Source organism: Lotus japonicus, chromosome 2, assembly GCF_012489685.1.
Source record: "Lotus japonicus ecotype B-129 chromosome 2, LjGifu_v1.2".
NCBI classification, from domain to species: Eukaryota; Viridiplantae; Streptophyta; class Magnoliopsida; order Fabales; family Fabaceae; genus Lotus; species Lotus japonicus.
Window position 1 is genome coordinate 60,066,586 of NC_080042.1, and position 10,530 is coordinate 60,077,115.

Consider the following 10,530-nt stretch of genomic DNA (forward strand, 5'->3'; position numbering starts at 1 on the left):
TTTAACATTAGTAAATAAATAAATAAATAATGTAAATCAATTTTTTATAATTTTTTCCTAGATATAAAAATAAAATGTTTATTTTTATATATTATTTTTTTCATTAAATGAAAATAAAAACTGATTTCATTATTTATTATTAAATAGAATAAAACTATAAAAATAATACATAAAAAGAATAATATTTAATGCATAAAAAAAGAATAGTTTTATTCAATAAATAATGCATCACTAATCACTATTTTCTTTAATCACCATTATTTTTGTTTTGGTTACACTTTAATCACTATTCTAATAATGAAAACAAAAACTTATTACCATTATTTGTAATTATATAGAATAAAAATTAATAATTTATGCATAAAAAATTATAAATTTTTTTATTACTATATGTATTTTTGTGTTTTTGTTCATTGTATTTGGCTAATTTTTCTGTCTGCAACTAAAACACAATATGAAACTTTTTTCTTGTTCACCAAAAATACACTCTTTTTACATGTATTTGTATTTGTATTACCATAGTGTGTCTCCTTCTGATGTGAATTGCAGTCAAAATCATTTCTTTTGAGAATTTTGATTTTCTTGTTCACTCTCACTTCTTTCATTGGTGACTGTCTCTGTTGCTAGCCACTGAACTACCTACCTCACTCAGTGTTGGTGTCTGCACTCAAAGAAACACCCCACAACACAACAAGAACACAGAGAGAGTTTCAATCCCAGAAAGACAAGACGGGTGATTACATAGCAAAAAAGAGAGCCGTTGAGGCTTGGAAGCGAGACAAACAGCTCCGACCCTTTGGAACTTGTCTCATGATGGTTCGTTCAATCACACCCTTTAATCATGTTTTTCATTGCTTCTTTTCCATTCTTTCTGTCAAATTGTCTTTATCTTTTTTTCTTTGTTTTTGTGATGACCCATTTGAGTTTTCTGGATATATTATGTTTGGTGATGTTTGATCATTTGAAAAGTTTGGTTTTTTAGTTAGAATTGATGGTGGGGTGTGGTTCTTTTGAGTTGGGTTCTTTCATTCTTTTTTATTTTTTAAAAATTGATTTTTTTTGTTATATGTGTGTGGATGATGATCATGCTTATGAGGTGGATGAAAATCTATATATAGGCAATCTTTGGCTAATTTAGGTGTTGTTGTGTACTTCTGTAATCTCAAATCCTAGCCTAAATCTGGGGACTACTTGTATGGCTAAGGATACGGTGCTCTTTCTTTTAGATATTTTAGGTAGGGGATTTGTGGTTTAGTCAAATTTTACTTGTAGATTTTATGTTTATGGTTCAAATAAGAGATAGTTTCATGTGTGATTTTTGATCTTTTTTTAAAACCACTTTTTCTTATTTGTGTAATTTTCAAGTTATTAAATTGGGTTTTGTTTATATTTATCAAAGGGTTAGTGAGCTTTTGGTTAATTTAGAGGGACACCTTTTCTTTGACTGGTAGACAGAATTCAATTCATTTTGGGATAATTCGATCTTTTCCTGATTTTGATTTGGAGAAACCCATGTTGAGGTTTCTCCTGTTCTGCACTTCTCTATTGTGTATGTGAAATTGCATTCTTTATTGCACAGTTCTCTCTATAACTTCAATTTCGTTTATTCGTGATGGCCAAAAAATGTGGAGGATGTGTATTCTGTTTGTAAATATGGCCGATAGAATATAAACCAGAGGCTGTCTGTAGCTTGTGTTGGAATAAAGGCTTCATGGTCTTTCGTGTTCAATGAAATGTTCTTGCATTGTTTGATGAGATTTGAGCGGCTAGAGGTTATAACTTGTTGGGTTTAGTTGCCATCTATTATGTTAGAACTTAGAATTAAGAAGGTGGAATCGAAGATTGCAAAGACAAGGTACTGTGTCTGTCAGGATTATGAATGTTTGACTTGGATGTTTTCAATAAAATTGAGTTAAGAAGTTAATTATTTTCTGTTAAGGCTTGTTTATCATGTTTGGCATCTATACCATTTCCAATGGGGTTTTAGTCTGCAACAATTATTGTATTTAGTATTTAATGTTTTGCAGTTTTCAATTTGTCATATTGAGTTTTAACCAATGTTGTTAATGGCGGATGGAGGACCATGGTGGAGAGACAAACACCCGCCACATTTGAAAAATAATGATGGCAGATGGCGGGATACCAGCCATGGCGGAGAGCCAAAAACCTACCATGAGATTCCGCCATGGCGGATATTTGATAACACTGGTTTTAATTGCTCTGTTTTCATGCTTGTGCATTTTATCCATTGTCTTTCTGATAATGATAAACTTGTTTTGACCATTATGATATTAATATTATCATTGCGTCTTTTCTTGGATGGAAGACCTTGTTCTTTGTGTGGCCATTTTCTTTTCAGATAAAGAAATACGGTTAATTTATCGTGTCTAAGCAATGTGGCAATTGTTCTATATGTGGTTATCCCAGCAGTGGTTTGTTATCTAAGCATAAGACGAGCAAGTATTGCTGCTAATTTGCATATACTGTTAGTCATACGAGATTTTATTTATTGGTTTTGGCTTTTGATTCTGCAGGTTCTTACATTTTTTTCTTAATTTGCTGGAAAATTTTCGATTATGACATTCTCTATGATTCAGCCCCATTACTACCTATCCAAGACCCACAATATTTTGGAATAATCATCTTTTAATTACTTTTAGCAACATTGAAATTAAATTGCTCTATGCTTGTATGGTAAATATCATTTTTAGAACTACGGAAAGAAAAGATAGTAAAGAAGCTTATTATTTTTTTTGTATTTCTTAAATAATGTTTAATTCTTTTCCTCGTGTTCTAATTTCAACTTGCAAGTTTTTTAAGTGAGCATAATCTGTTTCAGTGGTGTTAATCACGGGTCGCAGAAAATAGCGGAAAGCCAAAAATCCGCTATGTCAAGCCACCTTAGTGGAAAATAGCAGCAAAAAGCGGATAGTGTTGAGCCCTCGGAGCGCTACACTACAGCGCGTCAGCGCCGCGAAATCCGCTATTTTACAACACTGACCTGTTTATATCTTGATTGATCTCTAGATTACTTTTAGGTCATCGAGAATCTGTACTAGTTGATTACTTGATTGTTTAAACAGTGAATATTTGAATGTCAATTCTCTGGAGTAATATCACCTTTATCTTTGATTTAAAAAACGCTATTTCTTTCTTTCTCATTCTTTGTTTTTCCTCTTTTTTTTTTTTCTTTCGGGACAATGCTTCTACTATGGACAGGCGAGAAAGATGCATTGTGGCCTTCAAAAGATAGGTAATGATAGTTCAAAAGTTTCAGAAGCAGGAAAGGAAGTTTCAGAACCAGGAAAGGACGTATCAACGTCATATCAGCAACGAAATAAATCCACATCTTTGGAGATCACAAAAGTAAATTACAGTTATATTTTTGCAATGGATTTTTCAATAGTGTAGCTAGGTAGTTGATCCTTACCTCTATTTTTCTTAAATGTAATTCTTTTGTTCAGGATTGTGAAGAATCTTCTGTTTCAAGGATCCACTCTGATAGTAGGTAAAATATTTTCGCAACTATTGCGTTACTTTCATTTTCTTTTTGTTCTTATGGTAATATGATTCTATAACAAATTTACATATTTATTTTATTGAAACTGCTGTCTATTTGATAGAACATGTACTCCTAATCTTCTAATCACATTTCTTTTAGAGATATGTTATTCATTATAGAATGATTTTAAGGCTTGCCAAAAGCAGGTAGCGGCACCTTAGATTTCGTACATGGTGGGAGGGAATATGAATCCATACAAACTATGATAATGATGCCTTATTCTCCCCATTTGAAGAAGTTGCTCACTTCGTTCTATATCTTCTTAACCTGCCTATTCTTGTTCTTCGTGCCAGTCTTGTTTTTTCATTATTCTAAATATGAACTCATTTTTGTTTTTTCAGTTGGGGAAATAGGGTTGAAGAAAATTTTCAAAACATGTTTTTGTAAAGAATACAAAATTGTTATAATACACATTTTCAATAACCAATGCAAATTTTGAAACATATGATGGTTAGAGCTTTTAACCCTCTTAATTGCTACACTGACTCAATTTTTTGACTGTATTACCAATACCATTATTATATTACTCCCTTACTATTTTTACTTTATATGTTTAGTTTTTATTGTGTTCAGAAAACACTTGAAACTTGGAAGTGACTATGGTTAAGTTCTGCTAATTATTTATCAGGTGTGCCACAGCCATCCTTACAATCTATAATATTGGGCCTGATGGAAACTGGAGAGTTGTGGCCATTCCCGTGCAGTTTCTCAATCACGTTAACTTAGCTTCTGGCACAAACATGGATGGTGTGCAGCTTCTTTTCCCTCCACCTCTTAATAGGTTGAAGATTGATCAGTGTACGGGGCCCAAAGGACATCTTCCCCCCTATGCTTATCCGGTCAAGTCATTTACGAGAAGAACCGTCACTAGTTCAAATGCGCGTCGTGTATGTCAAAATAAGACTGCGAACAAAGCTTCTAAACAGAATGAACTCGCCGGGAGTTCTTGTAGACGGAGTTCATTAGACCGCAGCCCTAGCAGCTTCTCTGATAGTTCTGCTGCAGTAATTTCATCTGATAATTTCACAGGAAAAACCAAGGAAGACAAGTCTCTGAAGAAAAACTCAAGGAAAAGGTCAAGAAAGAAAGTTAAACAGAGCAAGAAGCAGACAGGTGACAGTGGCTCTCTTGAGCGAGAGGTTCTTACTGAAGAATATGTCAGTGTAAGTTTGACTTCTGAAGCCGGCAGCAGCTATGATGCTGATAAGGAGGTTGGTTCAATGTTGTATGCGACCACACCGGAATTATCATCTTCTGATGATAGACTAGTAAAATGTGATTGTGAAAGTAATGAGATGAATGGCAACATCAACGTTACAGAAGCATCAACAAGTTGCAACTCTTCTATTGATGAGACAACTATATCAAAAGCAACTGCACAGAACTCTGATGTAGAAACAAAGGACATTCAACATGTTGAGCTATGCTGTTTGAAAGATATACAAGATTCCCTGGTGCTGGATTCAGTTTCACTTGGTTCAGGAAGTGATGAAAGTACCAATGCAGGTGATATAGGAAAACAATCCAACAAGGCAAGTTGCAGAACCACTTCCATTTTTGGCGATGGGTATTTTCACAGTCGTAATGACCATGAACACAAAGAGAGAATCAGGCATGGTAGTCAAAATTGCATTGGCAATGATAAGAGGGTTAAGCAAAAGCAATCAATGTCGAAGAGTTCAAGTTTCAACAAATTTGGGGGTGTTGGAGTTTTGCATGGCCGAACGGGGAAGGAAAACAGCCACTCTGTCTGGCAAAAGGTTCAGAAGAACAGCTCTGATGAATGCGGTGGTGAATTGAAGAAAGTAAACACAACATTGTCACAATTTGTTTCCACTGCTGAAAAGGATTCTTCTGTTGTAAAAAATCGTAGCCCTGTCAGTGCAAATGTTGTCTCAGAACCAGAGGATAAAAAACACTTGAAAAATAAAGTTGGTGGGAGATCAAAAGGCAAAATGGATCCAGTTTCAAAAAAAGGTCACGGCAATTATTCTACGAAGGTTTCTCATTTTAACAGGGCTGTGTTAAATGATAATGTGAATGTTGGTGTTCAACAGAATGATACGTTGCATATCTCATCACAGGAAGCTAATCAACAAGGATTGAACAGTTTTTCTGGATTTAATTCTGAAATTAAATGCCTGACGAATAAGTTTCAGACCAATGGAGTAGAACATGAAACATCTGAAGGAGTTCACAGTGCACAATTTCATCTGAAGGAGTCATATATACAAACAAGAGCCTGCCACAATATTGCAAACTCAGAGAATGAAGGTATAGACATTCAAAATACCTCATTGGTAATGCAACATCCAGTGCCTTGTAATCTTTTTGTTGAAGTTGGTCAAACAGTGAAAGAAGTTTCTTCCGGAGACTTCAATGTACAAAACCACAGTTATGGAGCTACCCTGTGGAAATGGATACCAAAAAAGGGTACAGGGTTGGCAAAATCTGAATCTAACAGTTCATCACCAGAATGTTCTGATGAACCACCTAGTAAAAATTTTAACCTGGAAAGCAGTATTGAACCAAAAATAGACTCCTTTTCTGAAGATCAGGAATCTTCACTAAATGCAAGCAGTAAGGGCAAGGGTCAGATTTACTGTGAAGTTTCTTGTATAAACGACCGTGAGAATCTTGAATCGGGTAATGGGGTTGCAGATTCATTGACAAAGCACATGGGCAAGCATGAAATAGCGCATCGCATGAATTATGAATGTGAGAATCAAGATATGTCGGAAAATGATTCCTATAGAATAGCCCGAGCTGTGAATGATGCCTGCAACGCACAACAAGCTTGTGAAGCTGTACACATGGCCACAGGTGGCCCGGTTGCAGAGTTTGAAATGCTACTTCATTGTTGTAGTCCTGTTATTTGTCAGTCTCCTAATTCACCCAGTTGTTTGACCTGCTCGCAGAACCATGGCGGTGTCTCACTGTGCAGACATGAGATGCCTGCCCTATCTTTGGGATACCTTTGGCAGTGGTATGAAGAACATGGGAGCTATGGGTTAGAGATAAGGGCTCAGGAGTATGAAAACTTAAAGAAGCTAGGTGGTGTTGGTCAGTTTCCATTTCGTGCCTACTTTTCCTCTTCTTTATCAGCAGTTCAGCTGTTCAAGAACCGTGAACATCAATGTGCAAGTAGCAGCGACGATCTTCCAAATTGTAAGGTCTCAGAGGCATGTCAAATGATTGACATTTCAGAACATTCAATATTCTCTGTTCCTCAGCCTCACGACCAGGATGCAAACATTCAAATACCAAAGAAGACAGCTTCTATGAACAGTGCATCTAATCCATCTATCAACTCAGCGTGTTCTGGTGATTTAGAACTTCTTTTTGAATATTTTGAAGATGAACCACCTCAACAAAGACGGCCTCTATATGAGAAGTAAGACTGTTAATCCCATTTATCCTGTCATCAGAACATAGTGGTTTTTAATGTGTATGTCTTCAATTTTATAAAATATAGTGCTTGCCATTTTATGTGTCATGTCTGACTATATTATACTGAAGTAAATTGATTGAATTTGTCATTTCATACCTTGTTCCATTTCCTTAGAAATTGCTACTTTCATCAGCTAGTTCATTGTAAATACAAAAAAGAAAAAACGTTTAGGTGTATTTATCAGAATAGCCCATGTTCAAACTTCAAACCAGTGAATAACTTACGAAGTGCAAAAGTGTTTACAGTGGAACTGGACTGTGACCCTTGACTAACTTTATTTGCGATGTCAAGGACTCGAATCTTGGAGGTTGATGGTCTTACCTAACTACCACCCTTACCTGAGGGTTAATCCCCCTGTGGGATTCCCGGTCAAATGCAAAAATAAATGTGAAATTGTTGACAGCTATTATGGGACGGACAATTGTTTTAGTGAAATAGCCACAACAGTGAAATGCTGCCTAAAGGATAAATCCTATTTGTGCTATTTTTTCAGTTCTGCCATTTTGCTCCTTCACATTATGATATACGGTTTTGCATTTATATTTTATTGCCTGATGATATATGAGCTTAGATCCTATTGTTGTGGGAATAGCCCTATTAATCGGCATATGAACTTGGGAGGAAACAACATCTGAATAATTTTAATTTGAATTTGCCATTATAAGAAGGTTTGTCAGGTCAGCATTTACTTATGAATTGATTTTGATCTTCTCACAGGATACAGGAGCTGGTTAGGGGCGATGTCCCAATTCAGTCCAAAATTTATGGGGATCCAACTAATTTGAATTCAGTAAATCTGCGAGATCTCCACCCTAGATCTTGGTAAATGATCATGTCAATTATATGTCACGTGTGGAAAGAAAGTATACTTTATCTGCCTTAAGATCAGATAATCAGAAGCAAGCAAATGATATAATTTACTTTTGAAATTTCAAATGGTAGCATTTTTAAGACCACCTATTTTGCAGGTACTCAGTTGCATGGTATCCTATTTACCGTATACCGGAGGGCAACTTTCGTGCAGCTTTCTTGACTTATCATTCACTTGGACATTTAGTTCGTAGAAGTACAAATTCTGATTTACAAACTGTAGATTCTTGCATAGTATCTCCAGCTGTAGGCCTTCAAAGTTACAATGCCAAGGTATAAATTTTGTTGCTCCAACTTCTTTCTCACATTGAGACCTTTTCAGATCAACCTTTCTAGATGAATCAGTTGCAAATAAAATTGTGATACATTTTTCAGTTATTATGTTTTTGTTGCTGATTTCAAGATAATTGGAATTTTTGTCGGTATATTCTATCATGTAAAAATCACTGTTTATTTAGAGGCAATAGTTGGCAGAGGGTCGGGGGGAGAAAGAACTTCAAATTTGAATCATCTGGCTTCTACTAGTAGTGAAAAGATGTTCTTATGAAGTTTTCTAAGAGAGATGGTGAGGGAGAAGCTATTTATATTAGGAATATTACTGGAAGGTGTTATAGGAAGTATGTTGTTGAGTGAAGAATTTAAATTTATATAGGCTATATGGTGAGTACTATGACTTCTGAGCCTGCTAGCAGACTTTGAATAGTGGTTAGTACAGAGCTAGAGTAGGATGTTTAGATAGGTATTATTGTCTGATATGATGATGAATTTCCAAAGTCCATTGCTTGTCTTGATGTGTGTGTTTGGATAACCATTAAGTGCAACGTGAACAGAATTTCATCTCAATCCATAAGAAGAGTTTCATTCACTTTTTTACTCAAAGAGAGTGCTAACGTCTGTTTGCACTTGTGCCAACAGATATCCAAACATAGTTTGTCATTTGAGAGTGTGTGAGGTTGCAATGAACCATAAGTGTTGATGATGTGATGGTTAAAACAGTCATTGCTTGTCCATAACAGAGTTAAACGTCAAGAGTCATTGCTTGTCAATACAACTTTATTTAAGATGCAGGAAGAAAATAAAATAAAATTTCTTCACAAGTCGGAATGTTTAGGCATTTGAGATCCTGGTTCAATATGCACATATTGCTTTTCAACACATGGCTTTAGTGTCCATTTTATTGTGGAGAAGGAGATACACATATTTCAGGGGTTTTGTTCTTATTGCATTATAAATTGACCACATAAATTACTTGAATCTGTTCTTTCTAGTTTCTACACAAGTAATATATGCTTGAAAATAGTAGCCAATGTTTTACATCTTCAAATGTTTCATTATATGTGGTTGCCTTTGAATGTCACTTCTTTCTGATAAGTAATGTCAAGAATTTGTTGGCTTACTAAAGCAGTTAAGCACTTTTGTCATATGAACAGGGTGAGTGCTGGTTCCAGCTGAGTCATTCTGCACTGGAAGCAGAAATGTTGGGCATGAACCCTTCTTTTATTCTGAAAGAGCGTTTGCGGACACTTGAGGAAACAGCATCTCTCATGGCAAGAGCTGTTGTCAACAAGGGGAACCAAATCTGTACAAACAACCATCCTGATTTTGAGTTTTTCATGTCTAGGCGACGATACTAAGATCTCAGATATTTCACAATAAATAATCATAAGTAGGCCAACTAGTTTCAAATAATTTTGGCTACATTCAGATAGTAGGACATAATCTCAAATAGGACCCAGTTGTTGTTGATCTTATTGCATGTCTTTAAGTACTAGTTGCACTTAAATTCGTTTGTACATAATAGCATTGTGCAGTACCTTTTTTTTTTTGGATTTTAAGTTCTATTTGAATTTTAGCTCATTTTGTTCCATGGTAGAGACAAATAAAGATGTAGTAATGATGTTGAGAGTTTAGCAGTAATTCTTGACATTCCTCTACAGTTCAGTATTATGAATTCTTGGTTTCCAATTACCATAGCTTGAAGTTAGTAAATGCTGCGATAGTGCGTTCAGACAAGACTACTTTTTTCCCTTTCATACTTGCTGTCTAACTTGCTCTTCCCCTTTTTCTTAGGTATCATGATCCTTGATGCTTGCAAGAATATAGATTATGAGTTCTGAATCTAATACAAATTACAATTATCTTATATCAGGATATTTATTTAAGTAACTAAGTGCCAAATTTTGATGGCTTATGTTTTAAGGGAGAACAAGGATGAGCTTTATTGCAACCTTTATTCAACAGCCCTATAGTCACTTTTAAATAAAACTCAATTAGGACTATAGAGAAATCTCTTGCTTGAGCAAGCTTGACTCCATGAATAATGCCCCATAATTTAGCTATGAAGAATTGGGCAGCTTCTCAATTTGACTGAATGGCCTGCAAGGAAGTTGTCCTGAAAGTCTCTAAGCACTCTTCCACAAGTTGCACTATTGCTCTCTGGTAGATAAAAACCATCTCATTATGGATTTGTTATTATAACTTTATTATTTCAACTCTTTTATAATTTATAAAATGAGTGATTGGAGCTGAGGGATATGAAAGTGCATGTGGATAAAATCCTCTCCCCAAAAAGATAGAAAAAAAAATGAGTTGGGTTATATCTGGACTATCTGTTTTTGGTTATTGGTTTTGATATATCCTTTTCATA

General features: G+C 35.2%; 1 protein-coding gene across 3 annotated transcripts; it reads left to right on the forward strand.

Moving 5' to 3' along the window:
- Nucleotides 1–535: 535 nt before the first annotated feature.
- On the forward strand, nucleotides 536–9,896 carry LOC130738608 (uncharacterized). 3 transcript variants are annotated; one of them, XM_057590672.1, is made up of 7 exons: nucleotides 536–816; nucleotides 3,220–3,366; nucleotides 3,465–3,508; nucleotides 4,191–6,956; nucleotides 7,731–7,835; nucleotides 7,982–8,156; nucleotides 9,314–9,896. In XM_057590672.1, exons 1-7 carry the CDS (start codon nucleotides 811–813, stop codon nucleotides 9,515–9,517), a joined length of 3,447 nt encoding a protein of 1,148 aa, XP_057446655.1. In that variant the 5' UTR covers nucleotides 536–810; the 3' UTR covers nucleotides 9,518–9,896. The 3 variants fall into 3 exon arrangements, with proteins under 3 accessions (XP_057446655.1, XP_057446657.1, XP_057446656.1); XM_057590674.1 differs by lacking the exon at nucleotides 536–816 and adding an exon at nucleotides 1,403–1,549; XM_057590673.1 differs by lacking the exon at nucleotides 536–816 and adding an exon at nucleotides 1,560–1,855.
- Nucleotides 9,897–10,530: the final 634 nt, after the last annotated feature.

Excerpts from the sequence above, each read along its gene's own strand:
- LOC130738608 (XM_057590672.1), top strand. Across the intron at positions 3,367-3,464 it reads CATCTTTGGAGATCACAAAA|GATTGTGAAGAATCTTCTGT; the intron begins GTAAATTACAGT and ends TCTTTTGTTCAG. Across the intron at positions 6,957-7,730 it reads AGACGGCCTCTATATGAGAA|GATACAGGAGCTGGTTAGGG; the intron begins GTAAGACTGTTA and ends ATCTTCTCACAG.